Source organism: Caretta caretta, chromosome 19 (genome assembly GCF_965140235.1).
Source record: "Caretta caretta isolate rCarCar2 chromosome 19, rCarCar1.hap1, whole genome shotgun sequence".
NCBI lineage: Eukaryota > Metazoa > Chordata > Testudines > Cheloniidae > Caretta > Caretta caretta.
Window position 1 is genome coordinate 5,152,318 of NC_134224.1, and position 24,249 is coordinate 5,176,566.

At 44.9% G+C, this 24,249-nt stretch overlaps 1 protein-coding gene across 4 annotated transcripts in view; it reads left to right on the forward strand.

Moving 5' to 3' along the window:
- Positions 1 to 24,249, forward strand: part of CSMD2 (CUB and Sushi multiple domains 2) — a 549,151-nt gene that overhangs the window by 381,296 nt on the left and 143,606 nt on the right. For all 4 annotated transcript variants that reach the window (XM_048825804.2, XM_075121410.1, XM_048825805.2 and 1 more), the window contains 6 exons: positions 242 to 398; positions 1,136 to 1,327; positions 4,058 to 4,184; positions 16,580 to 16,782; positions 20,228 to 20,419; positions 22,652 to 22,790. In XM_048825804.2, the coding sequence (XP_048681761.2) occupies positions 242 to 398; positions 1,136 to 1,327; positions 4,058 to 4,184; positions 16,580 to 16,782; positions 20,228 to 20,419; positions 22,652 to 22,790 (1,010 nt within the window). The remainder of the gene's footprint in view (positions 1 to 241; positions 399 to 1,135; positions 1,328 to 4,057; positions 4,185 to 16,579; positions 16,783 to 20,227; positions 20,420 to 22,651; positions 22,791 to 24,249) is intronic.

Sequence of the window (24,249 nt, forward strand, 5' to 3'; positions counted from 1 at the left end):
GCTGCATTCCCCAGCTTCCTCCCCTGACTCCATTCCTTCCCATTTCTGTGGTGGTCCAGTCATTCTGGCCCATCAGTCAATAGCCCGGTGATAGGCATCCTTGTGGATGTTGTCATTAGGATTATCAATGATTAAACGGATGCCACCGTGATTATACAGGGTGGCTCTCTGTCCCCCTCTAGTGGCTAGAGCCTTCAGGCACCAAATATTCAATGTTTTCATATTTTTTTTAATCTTCCAGGTCTATGATGGTAACAATAACTCTGCTCGCTTGCTGGGCTCCTTCAGCCGCACTGAGATGCTGGGCACCAGTATCAACAGCACCTCCAGCAGCATGTGGCTTGAATTTATCTCCAACCGTGAGAACACAAGTAAAGGCTTTGAGCTACAGTTTTCTAGTAAGTCACGGGCCTGCTGGCTCATAAGACTACAAACCCGGACTGTCATTGTTATTTCTTATTGCGCTGACAGGCTCCAACTGAGACTAAGGTCCCATTGCGCAAGGCGCTGTACAAACCCATACTGAGAGAGAGAATCCTTGCCGTAAAGAGCCAGTAGCCTAAACAGACATCACAGAGAGAGTGTGGCAGAGAAGAAGCATTCTTATCCTCATATTGCAGATGGAGAGTTGAGAGACAAAGAGATTAAGCCCTGGTCTACACTTAAACATTTTACTGGCATAGTCATGTCAGTTAGAAGTGTGACAAAGTCATCCCTAGCGTAGATGGAATTATACTGGTAAAAAGTCCTTTGGCCAGTGTAGCTTATTTCATTCATGGAACTAGTATAAGCTGCATCTCCACGAGGCAGCTGTACCAGGATAGCTGTATGGGGATAGTTATCCCGGCAAACCCTTTCTAGTGGAGACAAGGCCTGGGGAACTTGCCAGAGGACAAACAGGAAGTCTGACAAAGCTGGGCACTGAAATCTCTGGATTTCCAGTCCAGTGCCTTAATCACAAGACCATGCTGCATTTAACATTCCTTCTCTCCCACTAGCCGTGAGATCCACATTAGGAGAAGAAAATTCTCACACCTGGTAACCCAGGAAAAGCAGTAACTATTATCTTCCCACTTATTAGCGTACCTGACTGTTAAATATCTGATGAAAAGAGCTTCCTCTTCTCTGGTTCCAGGTTTTGAGCTCATTAAGTGCGAGGACCCTGGCATCCCACAGTTTGGCTACAAGGTCCGTGATGAAGGGCACTTTGCGGGCAGCTCTGTGTCCTTTAACTGTGACCCTGGTTATACATTACGAGGCAGCAGGGCACTGGTCTGTTTGACAGGAGAACGCAGAGCTTGGGACCAACCGCTGCCGATGTGTGTAGGTACGACCACTGTCATTTCGGTTCTTATTTAGCTAAGTGCTCTATTTGCATCTCCCATCCCAAATGCTCCTTTGGCCTGCATAGCCAGCCTACTAGCCTGAGATGGAGTCATGCTGATCACACCCATCTGCACGAATAGAGACAGCACTGTAGAGCCCTTTCCACACGACCTTTTGTCTTTATGTTCATTTTGTGACTATAGATTGAGAGGACCGGCTGTGCAGCGTTCCACAAACAGCCCCCTGTTTAATGTGCCCCAATCCTCACCTGAAGCACCCCCTTGCAGTCATCTTCAAGCTCTGGTCCCTTCAGCACATCTCTGCTAATGTCCTTCATTCCTCATCTGCACCTCTCCTGTTGTTCCAGCCTTTGTCCTCTCTTAAATGTGCTAAGCTGAGGGGTGATTTCCGATGAAACATCAGTAGAGATCTAAGTTTCAACAGTCCAAAATCACTTTAATTTGAGAGTGACACAGGATTTAATCCCAGATTCTCAGCGGTTTGAACTCTGTTGCATTAACTCTCTTAATTTGCCTCCTCTCCACAACTCCCAAGTGGTCCATTCTCCTCCTTACCCCACAAGAGCAGTACATTCTTGCCTAGACAAGTCTGAAATTAAAACCTTAGTATCCAAAATGCGAAAATGTCCCCCACGGGCTACATTTTCGAGGAGGATTCTTAAAATTCACTTGCAATGTTGACTTTATCGCTTCTTGTGATATTTTCAGTGGCATCCATTTGCTCATGAAACATGGAGAGCTGTGTGCACAAACAGATCATTGTTGTTTAGATTGAAGTGCTCAAAATATATTATATGCTGTACAGACCACATAGGAAGACAATGTCCCAATGCCGAAGATTCTATAATATATATAGATGAAGGAGGACGATACAATATACAAGGAGTGGTCAGTGGACAAATAGCATGTGTCTGATTAGTTCCATGCGTGTACACTCTAACCTCAACAGCCCTTTACCTAACCATTGTTAGTTCTTTATTTTAGATGGGCAGCCGGTCACATATTTGCTGTAGCCAATGTCCATGTACATGCACAAGTCATGGTCTTTGTGCATGCAATTAAGGAGAGCCATCAAAATGTCGACCCTCAGAACCCTTCAGCATTGGCTTAACTCTTCTTTGATTTCATGCTAAATTCTCATCGGTGGTAAAACTCCCCTTTGGCTTCAGTAGGCGCAAGGTTAGGCCAAAGCTAAGAGAGTCTTCACCTGATGAAATTGAAAGTTAAGCCCAGAAAGTCCATTGTGGGAAGAAAACTCCTCCGATCTGCTGAATACGAGGAGTCATTTTGACTCCAAGTAAAGAAAGTTGGTTGCTTGTCGTCATCAACGTCATCTTCGTGAACCAGGTGTTTTGGAGTTTGAACGTCCACATGGAGTATAGACCAGACTGTGTGCAACAAAAATGTGTGTGTGCACGCATGCTCTCTCTCCCCCCGCCCCCTGGAAACAATAAAAAAAACATTTAACACCCACGAACAGGGGTGTGTGTGTGTGTGTGTGTGTGTACACAATCATGGCGAACTAGTTAAACAAGATAAAATAGGAGACCCCTTTCTTAATGGAAAGATTTATATCCCCATCTGCCAATAAAGAAGATATACAGTAGCGTCACTGCGTAGTTACTCTGAAAGTTATTACACAGTAACTGAAAGATAAGTAAGTTGGAAATTATAGCAGTTAAAACTGCTGTAGATTCTTACAACTAGGCTGGACAAAACATTAGGAAATACATGGTAAGAAGCATGTAGTATTGACTAGAATATCCAATAGATTTTTTCCACCTCTAACTATTATGATTCAGTGATGATCAGCTCAGCCCTAATATCCTGTTAACTGATAGCTGCATAATTAACCTATATTTCCAGGGCATGATGAAATCTCTTGGAGCACCGTTCCATAGGAAGGTCTCAACAACTGGTGGGTTATTTTCAAGCTCAGAAATGACACCCTAGGAGTTGGGTCAAAAGCAAACTGGCTTCAATTTATGCAATGACCTTACGCTGAACTTTAGCTCTGGCTGCTAAAATTAAAAGGCCACGTTTTTATAATCTGCTGATCTTCTCATCATCTCCTCAATGCTGTGTGTGTGTGAAATTTCACAGAATTTTAACAAATGTTTAACAAAACACATTAAAGGGGGGCACTACATTCTTTATAAGCCAATTAAGCAGGTATGTAGATAACTTGGCTTTATTATACTTGTGAATCATTATTAAAGATTTTTGCATATGCATGGCAAAGATATTATGCTCTCTCAAATCGCCCCACAAAGTGTGAATTAAAGAAAGCTGAATGCTAATAAGCTCTAAACTTGTGCACTGTGAAGCCAAAGGGGGATGAAATAATCTTTGGTTCGCTGTGAGATCATGTCAGGTTATAGGAAGCTGTCCTGCAGAGAGGTGCAGAGCTATTCTGCTGACTCAACCTGCAAGCCAGATGAGGTGAGTCTCATTAGCTTTAGTATAACAAGGATGAGAATCTCTCTAAAGGAAAGAGAGATTCCTGCCTAGGAACTGCCAAGAGATGTAGTAATTATAGGCTGAGATTTGCATCTGTGATTAGTTACATTAGTGATAAAAGGTTACCCCAGGAAGGAGATGCATCTGTGCAACATCCTTTGTGTGTGAGCCATGTTAGGGGTTGTTGCATGTATATAGCTACAGAACATCAATAATCTTTTCCTAACAAGTGCATATGGGTTTTTTTTCAGCTGAGTGTGGAGGCACTATCAGAGGAGAGTCATCAGGACGGATATTGTCTCCAGGATACCCAACACCCTATGATCACAACCTCAACTGCATTTGGACGATAGAGGCAGAAGCTGGTTGCACAATAGGGTGAGTTGGGAGCCAAATATAGGGGCTGTTTTGCTGCTTGTTTTTACTCATAGCTCTTCTGTGATGAGGCTTTGGTTTATTGCATTCTTTTGCCAGCAAAGCTGAGCGAAACTTTTTGGATGAATTGTTTATGTGCTAAAAATGCAGTTTTGGTTTGACAGAAATTATTTGTGAATTTGGGTCAAATTTGGTGTATAGTTTTGGCCAAAAAAGAAGGAGAAGAAGAAGTGATGACTCAAAGAGCTCAATCTATTTAGCTTAACAAAGAGAAGGCTAAGGGGTGACTTGATGACTGCCTGTAAGTATCTATATGGGGAACAAATATTTAATAATGGGCTCTTCAATCTAGCAGAGAAAGATATAACATGATCCAATTGGCTGGAAGCTGAAGCTAGATAAATTCAGACTGGAAATAAGGCATCCATTTTTAATGTGGAGAATAATTAACCATTGGAACAATTTACCAATCGTCATGGTGATTTCTCTATCACTGGCAATTTTAAAGGTGTTTTTCTAAAAGATCTGCTCTAAGAATTATTTGGGGGGAAGTTGTCTGGCCTGTGTTATACAGAAAGTCAGAGTAGAGGATCATAATGGTCCCTTCTGGCTTTGAATCTACGAAACTATGAAGAAGAAAAAAAATCCCCCCAAATCAAAACATTTCCTTTTAGAAGGAGATTTTGTTTTGAAATGTAGCTAGATTTCTTTGAAAAGAATAACAAGAAGAAAGTGAGGGGGGGACACCCAGAAATGAAATAGAAAAGCTGAAATAAATGTTGTTTCATTCAACCCCAGACTAACTCTTTTCAGTCGTCTGTTTCAGCCAGAAAAAAATGGAAAAAAAAGCAAAAAAAAAAAAAAAAAAAAGCTTTGTCTTGACCTGAACAAAATGAGGGGCTCTGGAGAGGGGAGGAGGGTTCGGCCTCTTAACTGGAAAATCAGTTTTCAGCCCTGTTTGCTCTCTTATCTCTTATCACATTATCTATTTTCTCTGTTATCAGTTCTTTTTACAAGTAGGCTGAGGTCAAAACTGCTCAATGGATTTGAATGTCCAGTTCCCATTAGACATCCAAGTCCCCGAGACAGTGTTGAAAACATGACCGGTAGTTCTGCTCTAGGGAGGCTGGGTTACCATGTGCTCTTATGCAGTCTTGTTTGTTATGCTGGGATTACGTGGTGGTTACTATAGGCTTGTTGATTTCCCGTTTGCTGCTTCTGTGATGCTAGAAGACGGCTAGCAATTACTTAAAGAGGTTAGAAAGAATGTCATTTTGCTTTGCGGGTCACAAATGAGCCGCCAACCCTTGCTCTTCTCCTGCCAGGATGGTTAAAAGTGGCACCATTCCAACCCCCCCCCACACACACACACACACAATCTGGCTTTGGTTAATTTATATCCCCTATATGGCCTGTCTCTGACACCTTATTGTCAGAAACATCTGTCATTCCACACTGTGGAGAAGGTCAGGTAATTTGCTGCTGCTTCTGCTGTTGTCTGATATTATTGCTTTATTAAACTTTCATCTGTTAGCCTTCAATCCTGTGTCTGTGTGCCATGCAAGAGACTTTGATTTTGTTTCCTCTTGGGATGTATTTCAGAGTTGAAAACAGGCTTGCCGCCCGAGTACTGCACTGAGATTCCCCCGTTCGGTCCAATGCGCTTCCAGTTGGTTTTTCTTACCAAATGGGCTTGTATTTGAGATCCAAGCACCTGCAAGATGATATCCTAGGCAATTAGGGGCTTGAGCCATCTCCCGCTCACACCACCAGTGTAAATTAGGAATAGTTCATCCGAAAGCGGTGGAATTACTCGGCTCTATATGACAAAAGAATCCGGGAGTGGGTCCCCAGATGTGAGCAGTGAGTGGAGGAGCTGGAAGGATAAGATCGCAACACATGGCATCTTTTTATTATAACTTCACTGTTTTGTAGTTTTAATAATAAAAAAGCAACGTACAAAAGGGAATTATCCTTCCTAAAAGAAGGATTGAAATAGTTCACAAACATCTGGCGAGTAGGGAGACCAGAAACCGTTTCCTCCTCCCGCTTCTCCCCCACCTGTTGTTATTGCTGTCCTACCCTTTGCTTCACTGCAGTTTAAAATGTAATGTATTCTAGATTTTAAGTTACGTGAATTTGGCACTGAGGCAGGTGAGGCTGAGAACACTGGCTCGTAGAGTTAGTGCAGACACCAGCTTCCCTAATCCAGCACTGAATTCCCCCGCAGCCCTGCCACACCACCTCAATACAGCCCTGCACTTAACTGGATATTCCAGTCCAGCTACAGCTGCCTTCAATACAAAACCAACAAAACCAACACCTATTTGCAAATACATTTTTTTGCGAATAGATGGGGAAGTGCGCAGAATTTATTCAACACATTGTTATTTAGACCAGCTCTTCCATTGCCCATCTATTCACCCTATTGCTGTTGCTTCCTATAAAAAGCTCTGCAGTAATATGTCTCTACTGATCTGCAGAATCCCTTACTATTCCAATGCTGTGTTCTCACATTGCTCTGTCCCTGCACCTCTGTCCTGACCCACAACATACCTGCTACAGCAGCACTGGTCTGATCTTTACCAGAGACAGTTAATCACGTTGAACTGTGTGGTGTTTTTATTCAGTGGGTTTATGCCAGGGGTGAATTTGGTCCAGTTTTTTTAAATGTAGAAATTCCTGCATGACTTCAGTCTTCTCAAACTGATTCAGTGATGGATAGTTTGGGGAAATTGGCATGAGAACTCTTAATGGATGCAAGGGGGGGACTTTCAAAGGAACATTTCTCAAAAAGCTCTTCCCCTTTTCCATCCCCCTGCAAAGGACTTTGTAATAGCCCGTGCAAATCTTTTACGCTCCTTGGCTTCCATCAGGGAATGATGTCTCTTGATTGAGCTTATCTCCGCTGATGTCTTACTCGCATCCTTGTTGCAACTGATATATTCCAATTAACATGTACATGCTCTGTCACTATTAATAGAACTAGTTTGCATCACCTCTTGCTGATTTAAATGATGATCTGACCCATGGTCCTTGTTCTAAATTGGCAGTGGTAGAAGCAGGCATTAAATTGCAGCAGTAGGAACAGTGGTTCTTGCTGGAATCCTGGGTACCAATTAGGTAATCAATCTAGGGAGAAATAAAATAAATGTGAATTTAGTACTCGTGGATGGCACTGGCTTGACAATGAAAAAGATCGGAGTTCTGTATTTATTCATGGAATAAAGACTGCATGTGTAGTTAGCATAAACTGCACATAACAGTGCCCTAGATGAATATGGCTCTGCATATAACATGCACAAGGTCCCAGTCTTGCAGCCTGATCCATGCAGACAGATTTCTGACCCTATCAGAGCTCCATTATTGTCAATGGGATTCACTCTGCCAGACCTGTACGCCCACACGACGTCCCCTTGAAGCCCAGAGATCTGATTCTCATTTATCCCAAAGCCTTTCTACATCATTGTAACTGTGCAAAGGGGCCTTAGAGTGGGTGTGAGTATAATTCACCTGCACAGAGCCCAAAAGAGTGGAGCAATGGTGGCTGATCCTGCCTCCACTAAAGCTTGTGAGTAAATTTACTCCCACACCTATTCCTATCCACTTCAATGGGAATACATGAATGAGTCATGCTATGTGCTAATGTTTGTAGGATCAGACCAATGGTTTGGAAGGGCTCAAGAATGGAATGAAATTATGCCAGGTGATAATACAAATTGTGACCCTCCCTTTCATCAGTGATTAAGCCCCCTGTTCTGTTCCTCCGAACATCTGGTTTTTGTGCAGCTCAAACAGAACAGATGAATTTTGGTTTGTTGGGAGAGCGAATTTCCATCAACTTCATTTGTATGGTAATCCATCAGAATAATAATCCTCTTCACTCATGATACAATTGTATAAAGCTCTGATTTATAACTTCCATTAAAATTAATCACCAAAGCTTTTTGAATAAAGCTGTATCTCTTGGCAAGGGGGGGGGGGAGAAAAGGAGGAAGATAGAAAATGGAATGTCCATTATTGCAACAAATGTTAAAAGGGGTGCACTTCAAAAGGGGATTAACCATCTCCCCCACCATAAAATTGCAAGTAAAATGTCTTTAACTCCAGTAAAGAGGTGCGGAGGTGGGGCTGGGGGAGGGGAGTATTGTAAAACAAATGAAACTTGTCTCCGACATCTGTTTGTATGCTCAAGAATAGTCTGTGAATATGCTGATTCGGTGGTATTTTATGGTTTAGCAGCCATCTCGGGGTTGTAAGAGAGTTTATTGTTGTTGCTAACCCTGGCCTAATGAATGGCACTGTACTGACAGGTCCATTTTTCAAAGTCTCATTTAAAAATATGAGTAGAAATATTTGTATGCTTGGATCGGCTTCCTTAGAGACTTCTGGGGGCACAGAATTTGAGCAGTTTTTATTTTGTTGGTATGGCGCTTTCAGGGGGGGTTAAGAGGAGCCCCAAACTACTGACTCTGAAGGTCCTAGTCTTAAACTGAGGCTTGAACCTTTGGCTGATGGGCTATAAATCATTAGCATTACAATCATTCTGCTTCTTAACCAGTTCAGGACCTGATTTTATGTTGTGTAAACTGAGCAGAATTGGGCAGGGCCAGTGCTTGAATGAGAGACATTAATGGAAAACCCTGATGGCCGCAGTCAGTGAAGGTGTTGGCTCAGTATTATTAATTGTATTCTCGTAATGCCTAAAGGCTGAAAGCCAGATCTGGGATATCACTGCGCTAGGTGCTGCATATACACCTACTAAGGGGCAGTGTCTGTCTCAAAGACATTGCCATCTAAATAGTCATAAGGAGGGAAACAGGCTGTATTAGTATCCCCACTTTATAGTGGGAGTCAGGCACAGAGAGATTAGGCGATATGCCAAAGGTCATCTCAGGAGCCCATGGCAGAGCCAGGAGTTGAACCCCTCTGTCCCTGTACTGCAGGAGTGCCCCTCTTCCACTGCAGGCAGGTCTCACCCCTGAGCAGGGCTGGATTTCTCTCTGGGAAGGGGTTAGTTTTAATGTTAGATCCACCGTGTTACATCATTACTTCTTCCCCTCATGTTTTCTCGGGTTCCTGCCATTTCCATTTCAAAGTGTGTCTCCTTTGCAGCAGCTACCGGTGAGGTTTTCCTCTCCTTCTCGTTGAGTGAGCACCCAGGGCAATTTTCCGCCATTCTGCACCCTCTTAAAAATCCCTTAATGCTTTCAGACATTTGGGTAATAGAGTACAGCATGTTTCACTTGTTCTTTAGAGGACTTATGTCACTCTGGTGTGGAAAGCCTCTTTGACCAGCATCTCTAATCATGGCTGCCTTACATACCTAGCAGCAAAAGCCAGTTCTCTATGTATGGCATATCCTTCTGCCCATTTTATCCAGGGTTCAGAGAGCACTTGGGAGAGGCTTGGAGCAGAAAGGGTGGCACCTGGAGTTGTTGCTCAATGAGGCAAACTCCTGCCTGCTCCGAGGGCTCCGCAGTTTTCACTGGCTTATATTCTTTAACAACAGTGGTTGAGAGAAAGAAGGAGGTAGCCAGTGTAATAATTCTGTGGCTCCTTGGTGGCATTCATCTGAAGATCTCAAGGCCCCTTATAAATGGGATTTGCCTACCTGACTGGGGGCTAATTCATTATGAATGCCATTCTCCAGCTAAGAATATTGATGGAGCTAAAGGATAAGGCCCAAATTTGCAATAGCACCCCGTAATTTGAGGTGCTTCAGTTCTGGGGTGTCCAACCGGAGGTGTTTACAGCCTGACTTTCAGTCCCACTGAGCATCCACCTCTCCACAGGAAGTTAGTGTGAGCTGTGGGTGCTGAGCACCCTCTGGAAGTCAGGCCCTTGATTGCCTCAAATTGGGCTTGCTAAATGAGTTGGGCACTTTTTGAAAACCGGGGCCTACGTGACTCCTCCAAGACCACACAGCAGGTCAGTGGCAGAGCTAGGAATAGGACCCAGAAGTCCTGCCTTCCACCTCCTTCCCCTCAGCAGGAGATAACTGTACTGTGGTTCATGTATAGAACCACTGCCTCATTTGATTTTAGCTGCATTTTAATACATCTAATAGTGATTGTCAGAATGCAAAAATAATTGTCCTCCTCCATATTGTTTGCTACACCTGTTTGTTGTCTCCTGCCGTAAATGACACTGTCAGCTCTTTGGGGCACAGGGAAGGGAGGGTGATGGTAAGGAAAGTAAGGGCATGAAGTTACATGAGCCCCGGTTGCATTGATCAGTTGTTCCCAAAGGTACCTAATCTCTTAAATTAATACATAAAATCAGCTATCCCTGATGGATGCACAAACCAACCATCCATCTGTTGACTCTTGTCTGATACTTCGATTGTAAGCTCTTCACGGCAGGGACTGCCTCTTTGTTCTGGGTTTTCCCTATGCCTAGTGCAATGGAGTCCATGACTAGGGGTCCTAGATGCTGCAATCATTGGTCAGCCGGTCCCTTGTCATTAGATCATCAGGTTGTCATGTTGATGGCTCCCTGCTTAATGGTTGGTCGTTTGTGAGTCGCTTCTTAAAGCTCCATTAGGAAGTAAGACACTGTTCCCGGTAACTGGAGAGCTTTTTGGGGTTTTCCTTTAACAGCTGGTAGGACAAGTTGTTTATAGGAATTCCAAAGTCTTCCCTGGCTATACTCCTCCTCCTCCTCCTCCTCCCCCCCCCCAATCCCCGCACTGCTTCCTTACATGTGTCTTTCCATCCGCTCTGTGTTCCAATTGCTCCTGTGATGAGTTTTCATTGCTGGTAAATTAGCCCTGAAGCAAATGCTATTGCACTGAGATATGTGAGGTGATTCCAGTGTGATCCATTCTTATTTTGCCTGAGTCTGTCCTTTTTTTTTTTTTTTCACTTTGCTCGAGGTTCCTGCTTAGATAGATTTATGATTCAGCACTTTTGACTGCTGTCTGATTCTGTGGACTTCATTTCCTTGCTGAGTACATTGCAGGGTTTGTTTGTTTTTTTTGTTTTGGACTGTTTGGGGTGGGGGGTTCTGTTCCATCTTGTTTGTTTATTGTTGCTTTAGATAAATGGGAACACAGCTAATGTTTCCTTGTTTTCTTCAGTAGACTCTTCGCCGAGGTTTTAAGCCTACTATCTGGTCATTTTATTTTCAGAGGTTTCCTCAGCACAGCACATAGAATGGCATGTCTAGAGTTTGTCCAGTTTTAGTCTGATTTCATTGTGTCATGCAGTGTTTTCCCTGGTGATAATGTGGCAATGAAAAACAGGCAGTTAAATGACCATACTGGGTCAGACCAAAGGTCCATCCATCCCAATATCCTGTCTTCCGACAGTGGCCAATGCCAGGTGCCCCAGAGGGAATGAACAGAACAAGTGATCATCAAGTGATCCATCCCCTATCACCCATTCCCAGCTTCTGGCAAACAGAGGCTAGGGACATAAACCCTGCCATCCTGGCTAATAGCCATTAATGGACCTATCCTCCATGAACTTATCGCGTTCTTTTTTGAACCCTGTTATAGTCTTGGCCTTCACAACAGCCTCTGGCAAGGAGTTCCACAGGGTGCATTGTCTGAAAAAATACTTCCTTTTGTTTGTTTTAAACCTGCTGCCTATTAATTTCATTTGATGATCCCTAGTTCTTATGTTATGAGAAGTAGTAAATTATTTACTTTCTCCACACCTGTCATGATTTTATAGACCTCTATCGTATCTCCCCTTAGTCGTCTCTTTTCCACGCTGAAAAGTCCCAGTCTGATTAATCTCTCCTCATATGGAAGCCGTTCCATCCCCCTAATCATTTTTGTTGCCCTTTTCTGAACCTTTTCCAAGTCCAATGTATCTTTTTTGAGATGGGGTGACCACATCTGCACACAGTATTCAAGATGTGGGCAAACCATGGATTTATATAGAGGCAATATGATATTTTCTGTCTTCTTAGCTATTCCTTTCTTAATGATTCCCCACATTCTGTTCACTTTTTTGACTGCCGCTGCAAAAACAGTGTCCCATTGATTATCCTTATTCCACCAAGTTTCTGTGATGCCTATTATATCAATATCCTCATTTAATGCGAGGCACTCTAGTTCACCCATCTTATAATTTAGACTTCTAACATTGGTATATAAGCACTTTAAAAACTTGTCACTTTTTAGCTGCCTGCCATTACATGATGTAATTGAATGGGACATTTTTTCATTTGATGGTTTCTCATCAGATCCAACCTGTATTTTATCATCTTCCATCCTCTCCTCCTTATTAGATCAAAGGGAATCTCCATTTATAGATGCCTGTCGGCTTTCCATTTTAAATGAAGGAATGAAAGGGGCCGAACCCTGATGTATTGTCACTTTGTGCTGACAGCTCCCCTGGTTAACAATAATAATGACAGTATCTTACACTTAGATAGCTCTTCTTATCCTGGAAGGTCCAAAGTTCTTTGCAAACTGTGTGTGTGCAGCAGTCATTTCACATCTTTTTGAAGCAGAAGGCAGATGGCCACTGAAAAGTGTGCTGCTATCTGACACAAGTGTTTGGGACAGGAAGTGAAGCGGGATCCCATATCTAATTGTAGCAACGTGGGAAAGCGTTGGCTAAGTAGAATGGAATTTGATCAGGGAATCAGGGTCATGAGTTAACCCTTCTGCAAAGTTCCAGAGGAACTTCGAGAGGACAAGTGGACAGAACCTCTGTCTCCCATGGAAAGACGCACCACTTCTGCCACCACACTGGACCATTAGTTCAGTCCTGACTCTGAAGTGGAGAGCCATCTACTGACTCACCGACCCCACTTCTTCCCAGGGTCTCTGCTCTGAGTGCTGGCCAGGCATGACCCTGCTTACCTTACAAGGACAGGCAAGATAACAGCCCACAGTGGCAGTGGTGTAGGCAGTAGCATACTGGGAAACCTTTGATACAAGGCAGGTGAAGCAACGAAATATATGGCGCAGAGTAATGTGATCTGCATTCAGAGTATTACAATAAATACAAAACTGAGAACATTGCGTAATTTCACTGGCTGTTGTTCCTCCTTTTTCCTCTCCATTCCTTTCTAACTGTATATTTTGGAGAGCTGGTCATAATTTCTTACTATACAGATATTCTCTTGGAACTTATTCTATCAGCTGATTGCATTTAGCTTTGTAATAACTAAAGTTTTGTAAACGATGGTGTCCAAAGCAAACTTCAGTACAGGGTACATCTAGGACAGAAATCCACCTCATCTGCTATGGCACCTTTGGCCTGAGCGTCCCAGAACTCAGTCTCAAAGGAGCATCGTAACATCTCTGTGAGGAGGTATTCTTGTCTCCATTTTGCAGATGGGGAAACTGAGTCATGGGAGTTATGGGCCTGAAATAAAGCCCACAAAAGTCAGTGGAAAGACTGCCATTTACTTCACTGCAGAACCTAAGGCACTTGCCTCAGGTCACGCAGCAGAGCCAGGAACACAACCCAGATTCCCCGATTCTATGAGCTGGTGCCCTTAACCATAAGACCATCGTTCCTCACCCTCCTGGTTGTCTGCTCGCCCTCCAGGGAAGTCAAGGTGAGGGGGGGCACTGCACACCTTCCAATCCTCTCTCCCTGGGGTGTTCCCTGGCATGCAAAGGGGCCTCTCCTAGTCCTCCTCACCTAGGAGTTGAAGCCTTCAAAGTTGGTTTAGATGGGAGGGAATTTGAATGAGGAGAAATTGGGGGTCACCTCTCAGAGCACTACATGGGGAGCAGAATTATAGGCTGAGAAGTTATAAGAGGAAGCCGGTAAAATGGAGGTTGTTGGCATTAATACAAGGTAAGCTAGGCATGCTGCCTAATAAATAAGCAGGAGAGCCCAGGAGCTGAATTCCTCTGTGTTTTAATCAATATTTCATTGTTTTTCCTGTACAAAATTATTACATTAAAACAAACGTAACAAGCATATTAAATAAAAGCCTAAAATGCAGAACCCTCCCGAGTAGTCAATTAATAATATCAAATCACTGACTAACATCTATAATGCATTACTATAGTAGTAACCATTATCTTGCATAGGGAACTAAAATATTAAAGCAGCAGCCAGGTGCCACTACCTCAGGAGAAATGAATAAAGCAAAACAAATAAAGGAAGTGAAGCCCTTGAAAATCAATTGATTGAAAATCTCTCAAAAGCTTTAAGTGCTGCTATTGTTCCTTCTCCAAGCTGGTGGATAGAGGGGGCGCTGGAGGAGATGGTACTCCCAGTCAGCGTTAAGAAATGGATTGCTGTAACTATTTTAGTGGGCAGAACAATTATTCTGAGAACATGGACATCTGCAATTCCTCCCTCACACACAGACCGGCTGAGTGAGCTCTCGACTACTGCATTACACTACTGGGGAAAATGACTTTGCCTAAGAGAAACGCTTGGAAAAAAATATGAGGACATTTGGTCACGCAAGAAACGATTGCCTCCATTTGCAGCTTGGTGTGTATTAGTCCCTGATGCTCACAGGCTGTGTTCTGACTTATTTTTTTTGTATTTAATCACTTTAATAACTGATGCCCTGCATGATCTCTATAGATTCAGGGGTTTTTGGTTTTCGGTTTTCCTCTCCAGGTTTTATAAATAGTGACATTGAATTGTGTTGTTTATAGGCCATTTCCCCCTTGTGCATATATTTAGAGGGGATTAGGTTTTGTTACATGTTTGGTATTTGATATAAAAACAATAAAAATAGAGTTAAAGAAAAGGGGAGGAAAAATCAATTGCACCCCAGGGACCTCGCCCATGTCCATTGCACATACCTGCCCTGACCACATGTGGGGCAATTCCTAAAGTTTTAGTGTTTCACTTGAGTGTGGCAAAGGATTCAAAGATGGAAGTAGCACAATGAAAGGAGAGAAGGAATGAAAGCAGGAAGAGAGGAAGATTAGGGAGAGGTTCATACGTTTGCTCCCCCATGGTTTCCCATTTCCACAATCACCTGTTACTTGGATCAGACCTGTGCTGAAGCCTAATGGGAGCTTCCCAGCTTGCCCATTTCCTTCTGTGCCCTGCTACCCAGTCCAGCCCTGAGCTGCACATTACAAGAGTTCCCTGGCTTTCGTCTCTCCACTCTGCACTCCACCCACACCTGTGTTGCTCTGCTCAGACCCACCTTGCAGCATCACGCTTCCTGTCCCCTGACTCAATCCAGTGCTTTGCTACCCAACTCAGACTTGCCCTGCACCTTTACAAGAATTCCCTTCATTTCCTATTTTCCGCAATGCTCCCAGCTCAGCCCTGCCCTACAATGTTCCAGAAGATCCTTTCCCATCTCCCCTTGTTTTACCCTGCTCCCCATTTCAGATCTGCATTCCAGCATTCAGGATCCACCTCCCCCCTTTATCAAGAGATGCAGGCCTGTGACAAAAAGCTCTTCCACTGGGAAGCAAAAGGACAGCCAAGTTTGACTCAGACAACAAAGGGATGATATGTGAATTAGATGCATGCAGGTCAATTATCTTAAAGGGTCCCAGCACATTTCCTCTGGGTTTAGAACAGCTTCCCCGTTTTACTCTGTTTGTCTTTATCTTTAATAAAAAGAGCTCAAGAAAACACTATTGGATGCACCTTGGCTGCCCCTTAATTGCTCCTCCACAATTTCCTTACACTTTTCTGTGTCAGCTTAACTTTAGTCTGTCTTAAGGTTTTACCCTCCCGCCTGTCACCGTAGTATCTGAGCACCTTGCACGTATAATCAATGGCAGTAGTGAAGTCCCTAGTGGAGACGTTCCCACTGACTTCGGTGGGTTTTGAATCAGGCCCTTCCTCTCTCTGGAGAAGAGTTTTAGGATTGGTTAGAGATTTTGGATGCCCAGCTAGACATACCATGAAGGGGCCTGATTTTCATAAAGCGCTGAGCACCTTCTCCCATGGAGTCACTTTTCATCTGTAGCTCTCAAAGTGTTTCACAAAGGAGGTTATCTCTGTTTTACAGATGGAGAAGCTCAGAAATAGAGAGGGGAAGAGACTTGCCCTAGGTCAACCATCAGGCCAGGGGCAGAGCCTGGAACAGAGCTCAGGTCACCCGAGTTCCCATCAGCTTCCCTGTCCATTCGGACGTGCTGTCTCTTATTGGCATCAAGCCCATTTTTAGCTGCATCCACAAAGGACACAGATTGTGCTGTAGTCAGGCCAGATCACCCTGGAATGACCATACCAGTACTTTTGCCCTCATGTAGGATGCCATTTTGTTCTCAAATGGTGTCCTCCACTCAGCGTGGGGTGTGCGAGGACACACAGAATGGAGGACTCCATTGGGTAGAGCAAAATGGCGTCCTCTACTTAGCTTGTATGTGAGGTAACATTGACGGGGGTGTTCTAATAGTTGCCCATTCTGGACTACACCGCTGGATGCCTACCCCTGTATTTAGTTTGCAAAGGATTCTCATGAGCGTTTGTTCCTTTTCCTCCACGCAGTCTCCATTTCATGGTTTTCCACACGGAGGAATTCCACGACGTCCTGAGGATATGGGATGGGCCGGTGGAGAATGGGATTGTCTTAAAGGAGATAAGCGGCTCCAGCTTGCCCAGCGACGTCCACAGCACCTTTAACTCCATCGTCCTTCAGTTCAACACCGACTTCTTCACCAGCAAGCAGGGCTTCGCGATTCAGTTTTCAGGTAGGCACCACGAAGACTTTGTTTCCTCAGGGTTGTACGGGGCTGGTGATGAACAGACACGCACGCCGCTCAGCATTCATTGGGCTGGCCACTCCATTAAGCGTCGCTGCTGTGTGATTACCGTGACGTAATGTAACTAGGAAGAGCGCTGCATTCCACTGCACCGTATCCAGATTCACCGTGGTGAGCTTGTAAATGGCACAGCTGATCATGGGAAATACGTTAGGAGGAATTGTGGGTATTTGTCCCCACATTCCCACAGTTCCTTGTGAGGTATCCCACGGTGCCGCAATGCACAGTGAAAATTTCCCGCAAGGTGATGCACCTGCAGGCTGCATGGAGGGCACTGGGATGCCTACCCACAGTGCACCATGCTTTTGCCAGTGCTACCTGAGGCTGCATGGACACAACGCCGTGGCACAAGGAGCCAAATGTGAGTGCACTCCACTGGAAATCGTTCGGTTGATGGAACTTTACCAGTGCAACTTCAGTGTGTAGACAAGGCCTGAGAAGTTGTGTCCAGTCTGGTGGCCCTATTTGTAATGTTACGTGCAGTGAGGGGTGGAGACTAGCGCGAGACCTATGCATTGTATTTTGAAAACATAACTGGTGCAAGGTATGTCACACCAGTGCAAACCCATTTTGCACCAGTTTAGTGTATCTGCACTGAGGGGATTTGCACTGTGATGTAATTAAACCAGTGCAAATTTCCCTAGGCTAGACAAGCCCAAAGGGGATTTTGCTTTGCCCAGAAAATATTAATGGACTGATTTTGAGAGGCACTATGCCCCCAAACAATGGGAGCCGCATGCTTACCGCATGTCTGAAAATCAAGCCATAAACATGGTGTCTCGTGCGCACCTTACGTGCTGCACCAAATCTGCAGATGGGAAGCCAGGCCAAGTTTTGAAAGTGACTAATGATTTTCGCTTCCTCCATTTTTTTGGTGTCCAATCTGAGACACCTTAGAGGGTCCTGATTTTCTGAGTGTGGGTGCTCAGCAGTTTCTGAGAATCAGGCCCCTTTATGATGACCTAGGTTGCCCCCCCCCCCAAAATTGAAGCAACCCAAATCAGTAGTCAGCCTTGAAAATCTTGGCCTTAGTCTGTTTATAGCCCAGAGTTGTTGTTTTGTACAGTGTCACTGTATGTAACGTACATGGCCTGACCCTGTGTTCACTGAACAGGCCCTGAGCCTGCAAACCCTGATGCACGTTGATTTCAATAGGGCTACTCAGGGTAGTAACATTAAACCTGCACAGACCTGTCAAAGAGTGAGGGCCAGAGTCTGCAGCTGCAGCAGCAAGGCAGGGATGTATCAGTTTTACTGCAGTAGCCAGGCAGCAGTGTTCCTGGATAGCTGAGCGGTGGCTTCCTCGGTAGCTAGGCAGCAGCTCTTGTCTCTGCTTCCAAGTTGTTTGGCTAGCTGAGGGTACGATTCTGCTCTTGGTGCCCGAGTGTGGGCTGGATAGGGGCGTGCATTGCGGGGGGGAGCCCTGCAGGCGAATCCTACCTGAGTCAGAACTCCTCCTGGGAAGCACAGGCCAGAGAGGTGGCCCAGGGCCCTTGGAGACAATGCTGCATCTTCTGCTCTATGCCTGGCTTGCTGCATGGGCTGGAGTGGAGCAGGCTGATTTTCCTGGCTCACCCTAACTGCTGTGGGGTGCTGGAAGAGAGCAGGGACTACGCTCCCCAGCAGTATTTTGGCCAGCTTCTGCACCAGGGTAACAAAGTGAGTTACTCCCTCCAGCTCCTTATGCTGGAGCTTGCCATAACCTGGCTCTGTGCAATTAGCAGAAAATAAGTTCCAAGCAGCTGTCTGAAGTAGCGCTGCAACCTTATTTACTACTTCTTCTAACAGCCTTTGTTCATAGGGCGTGATCATGTAGCCAGAGAAACCTGAGCTCAAACATACAGGCTGGGATCTGGTATAATTTAAATATATATTTATATAACCTCCCCTCCCCCGTCCCCAACTCCAACACTAAAATGCATGAGGCTAAATAGTTTTATTGCCATGGGGACATGACGGTGCAGATCCTCAGCTGGTGTAAATCAGCAAGGACGTCAATGGAGCTATGTTGATTTACAATGACTGAGGACCTGGCCCATTGTATTTTTTTTCTGTTGCCTGGTAAGGACAGCTGCAAGCATGCTAGGTGAGCACGTCCAGTTCTAAAAGTTCAGGCTTGATGCTTCCCAGGGCTCGAGGCTAAATTCCGCTTCCGCACAGTGACAGTGAAAGCTGCGAGCATATCAGCTTATTTTACAGCATATGTTTGACGCAAGGTTGTATAAAAATGCCATGTAAGATTAGTGGATGCCTGGGTGTATTAAGTAAACATGTATGTGCAATGCATGATTATACATCAGTCTTGCACTCTGTGTTGCACACTTGAACTTACCGTTCCCCAGAGCCTTTCCCAGCTGGAGGAACAGATGCTCACTGCAAAATAAGAGTGTGAGTGTGTGTGTGTGAGAGAGAAAGAACTTTAAGGGGAAACAGAGAAAAGAAAGAGGGAGAAAACTCATTGCTTGGCACAGTGTATTTAAAGAGGATAGTGCAGTCATCACTCATCATCTGTATTATGCATCTTGGTTCTCCTCCCCTCCCATCAGCCAGTTACTGCAGTTGAGTTAACAACACAAGATGAAGGAGGATCTTGGGGTTCAGACACTGGTCTGGGACTTGGGAGGTGGAGGTTTATTTTGTGGCTTTGCCACTGATTTCTTCTGTGACCTTCAGGAAGTCATTTAGTCGCTCTGTGCCTCCGTTTCCCCATCTGTAATACCAGGGCAGCGCTACTTTCTTCCCACTTACAGATAGTGTTGGGATAAAGGTATTTGTGTGCATGGAGAACAAGGAAAATGTGGCAGTGGGTACCATATTGAATCCTAGCAGAACAGATGTTCACCTCCCGCTCTGTTTTATGGAATCTGCACTTACGCTGAATGCAGCAAGAAAATTAACATTTGCAGCTAGCAGAGTTCCCTGCCGCAGGCGTATCATTAGGTCAAATAACAAGGCTGCCTTATTATAAAAGTCTGGATAATTTTCTGTCCGATATTTGCAGCGATGTAGGTTAAGAGTTCACAGATGTCAGCGCTTGAGAGATGAACAGATTGCCACAAGGATAAAGCAAGGAGGGTTTAAAGTCACAGTATAAACTGTGTACACTAGATCTAGCCAAAAATGATGGGAGAGGGACATGGTAGAAATAAATCCCAATTTTTCCCCCAAAAATTCAAAATTCCAAAATTGTGAAATTTGAAAAATGTTAATTAGCTGTATAATTTCCTGAAACACTGGGAAATAATTTCCTAAATAGTAGAGCTGCTTGGAAAAATATTTTTTGCAGAAATTTTTTAAAAAGTTTGTTTTATCAAAATTCTACACAAAAATTGTTCCTATATTTATAGATTTGTTTGTTTTTTGATACTCCCAGTTTCCACTGCCACCTCCTGCAACGACCCAGGGATTCCCCAGAATGGGAGCCGGAGCGCAGACAGCAAAGAAGCAGGTGACTCCATCGTCTTCCAGTGCGATCCAGGGTACACCCTGCAAGGGGAGACCAAAATCAGCTGCGTGCAGATTGAAAACAGGTTTTTCTGGCAACCCGACCCTCCCTCCTGCATAGGTATGATCCATGCAACATTTCTCTGATTGTACAGCGAGGGGTCTAGATTCCCCTTGCTAGGGTGTGTTGGAACATTTTGCATATTGAAAGGGGTAGAAATCCCAACTGGTTTGGTGGATAAGTACAACAGGGTGCATAGGTTTCACACAGCCAGTGGCAAGGAAGGGGTTAGAATCCGTATCAGAACATGAGGACATCATCAGGGCTCTGTCCTGCCATGTGGGTGAGGAGGTAAAAGTGGAGAAACCTATCACCTAGCTACACTGTGCAATCGGTTTTGCCAAAGGGGTCTGGCATGCTGTCTGGCATACAGAGCCCAGCGTGCTCATGATCCCTGAGCACAGAGAGGAAGGAGAGTGAGATCTTAGCTAGGAGGCAGGGGATTGTCTGGGCAAGCCAATTATTTTTGGTTGGGGAAGGACCTTGGCTGGGTGACTTTTGTGCAAGGAGGTAACTTATTCTGAATCACAAGAGAAAACTATCTGACATTGTCCATGGGTTCATAAAGTCATAAAAGAAGCTCATGTTTTTTTTCAATACGGCCAGGACATATAACAATTGTCATGCTATGCACATAAAAGCAATAAATGGTAAATTAGCTGGCTAATTAAATGTTAGCCAGATATTAGTCATCCTGTAACCTTTATTCATGTTTATGCAATGTTACCCCAAGCAACTTAAATTAATTAACTCCATTTCTTAAAACAGATTTAAAGCCAGCTGGGAAACTTTTATAACATGCCCAGAATTTGTTTGCTGCAGGACATCTTGATTTTTGAAAGACTCTGTTAATAATCTCACATGGCATCATTTCTCTCTGATGCTGACAGACCTTCTAGTTGTCGTGGAGCTGTAACTAAAATCACAGTGTTGTGTATCTAGGTATCTAGCTAGTCCCCATTGAGTTCTCATTCACATTGAAGGCTGAGATCTTAGCTCTTCTTTCCAGGAAGTGGAACTGAGGTTAGATGATCCGGGCTAAGGGAATTCTCACAGGGAATTCTCTTCAGTGAAGGTCAAGAAAGAGCCATATTAGTGGGTTGCTTTTGGAAAGAGCCCTGTTGATCCTTTTTTAGAAGATCTCCCAATAAGCTGTGGGGGGGAAAGAGCAGCAGCAAGGCTCTCTTTCAGTGACAAAGGGCTTTTGGAATTTTAGGTAGTAAGATGCTGTAAACGATTCTACAATAGCCTTACACTATGTTGCCTAATTCGAGCTGGTTGAAAAGTGTTCGGAGTTTTTTTTCCCCCAATGGAACATTTCCAGGTTTTGGTGAAAAATCAAATACTTTGATTCTGAAATACCTTTGCGGTGCTTCCGGGGAACCATGGGTCAGGTGTCTCATGCTTCCATTCTTCTCTCTAAACTGGGCTCCCTGGTTGGACGACATCTCTCATGACGCATCATGGTCTCCCCTTTTGGGCAGAGGAGGCAGAGCGTCTTGGGAGATGAAGTTCAGCTCGTAGAGGAGAACGGGAGTAGGTAGCAACTAAACTACAGCTCCCTGGAGATGCTGCAGCAGCATCTCATATCTATATAAATGTGTGTTTTGTGGTGTTCAGCTTTTTGACAAAAGTATCAAAAATCTCCCCTGGAAAGACAACACTTTCTGAGAAAAATGTTGTTTTCGTGAAAACCCAATTTTCTGTCATAAAACACGCTGAATTGGAAATTTTTTCAACCTAATGCGTAGCCTCCCTGGCAATGCAAACTAATTGTTAGTCCCTGACATCACGTGTTTTCACTTCTTGAGCAGGAGCCTTGATTTTGACTGGGAGCTGCCTAGATACGTGGAACAGGAAGGCTCAAGGCATCTTTTCTCTCTGATGATCCATTTGTATCTCTTATGAAAATTGTAATCGGCTCGGACTGTCTCTTGCTATGTGTATGTCCAGTGCCCAGTATAACAGGGCCCCAGTCTCGGTTAGGGCCCCTCAGAGCTACTGTATCACAAATAGTATCTTATCTCTCTGGCAGTCTAGCTGTCTGTCTTTCCATCTTTCTCTCTCCATATGGCTGTCTGTTGCCATCTACCCATCCATATTTCCATCCATCTCTTCGTCTCTCTACCCAAATCTCCATCCATCCATTTCTAAATCTACCCTCCCCATGACTTCCAGGTGCACCTAGTCCACAGCTCAACCCAGAAGTCTAATTCCCACCACTGTCTGTTGTTTTCCCCATGTGGCAGACCATGTATCACTATTCCCCCACCCCTCACTTTCTTGTTTCAGCTCCCTGTGGAGGGATCCTGACGGGGCCGGCCGGGGTCATCTTGTCACCGCAGTACCCGGAGCCCTATCCCCCGGGGAAGGAGTGCGACTGGAAGTTAACGGTCTCTCCCGATTATGTCATTGCCCTGGTATTTAATATGTATGTACCCGTGAGCAGCTCAGCTGTTCCCTTTCACTTCTGCCGGGACCTGTGGGGAGAGGGGAGGAGCTCAGAGGTGGGGCAAGGCCTGAGGTAATGGGCTTGTCATTTGCATCAACTGCTCTCTAAAGAGGCTGTCCTAGGGCTCCATGGATCAGTTTCCTAGAGAGCCCCTAACCAGACATGCCAAACCTGTGAAAAAAACACAGAAATTGGGCTTGTTTTTGGCTTAATTGGCTTGTCAGTTGCTTGTTGGCTAGTTTTTGGCTTGTTGCTTGTTTGGCTTGTAGTGTGTTGCTTGTTGTAGCTTGTTGCTTCTGTTTTTTTATGGGCTCCCGGCAAGCAGGGGCAAGGGGCAAGCAGGGACACGGGGGGGGGAGAGAGTCAGGGGTGCACAACAGGCCCATCACAGTCCCAGACTGCACACCGGGGGGATCTAGTCACATAGAGTATTGGGGTTCTTAGGGATTGGCTTGTTTTGGCCTTGTTTTGAAATGAGATTAGCTTGATTTTGGCTTATTGTGAAAGTCGGGGTGCTTATTTACTGCGTGAAAGTTGGCAACTGTGCCCCTAACCCGTGTCCAGAAAAAGGGCTCTCCAAAGCAAAGAAAACCACTTATATCTGCCAGCCCCTTCTCCCTCCAGTCTCACCGAGGATAGTGTCTGGTTTCTGTAGTGCTGGCTGATTTACTCTCATATTTAGCCTCAATCCGCCCCTGTTGGGAAGAGGCTAGGTATATTCCGACCGCAGTCCTGCTTTATTTGTGCATGTATTTAAAGAGCGTAAACCCCGGAGCTATTGCAGAGCGAGTGTCTGCCATGCCCCCTGTGAGCCCCCTGGCCCTTCCAGCTCTTGTTAATTTATTAGTGGGTGTTTTCAAAGGACTGGATCCAAAGTGTGGCTGGATCAACAGGTTAATCCTTTGGGCCACGCTGCCTGTGGCCCATATGTAAAATCTGCACAGAAGCTTATGGACTCCTCTACCCTCCAGTGCATGGAGAACTCAGTGAGAGCTCCCTCTTCCTGCTCACGCCCACGCCTGTGTCAGCAGAGGAGGTCGAGCAGCCTGCCCCAAAGGCCAGGAAACGGGAGCTTGGTCAGAGTCACAGGAGACACTCAGGCTCCACTGGAAATGCCCTGACCCTGTCTCCCAAGAGCCCAAATCAGGGGACAATCAGCCAGGGTATCTCAACCGATCTCCACTGTGTAGATGCCACCTAAGGAGAGGGGCCTGTTGGGCCATACTGCCCTGTATCGCCTGAGGAGATTGACCATGGTAATTCCTGGACAGCATCTAGTGAAAGACAGAATCAGACTCAGGCTACACCTGGCACAAAGCTTAGGCTGGATCTGGAGCAAGACTGGAGTTAAAGCATTGCGGTGCTCAGCCCTCTGCTCTGCCTACAGTAACCCTGAGGTGAAAGGGGCTTGAAAGGGGCATCTTCCCAGGCCTGGGTG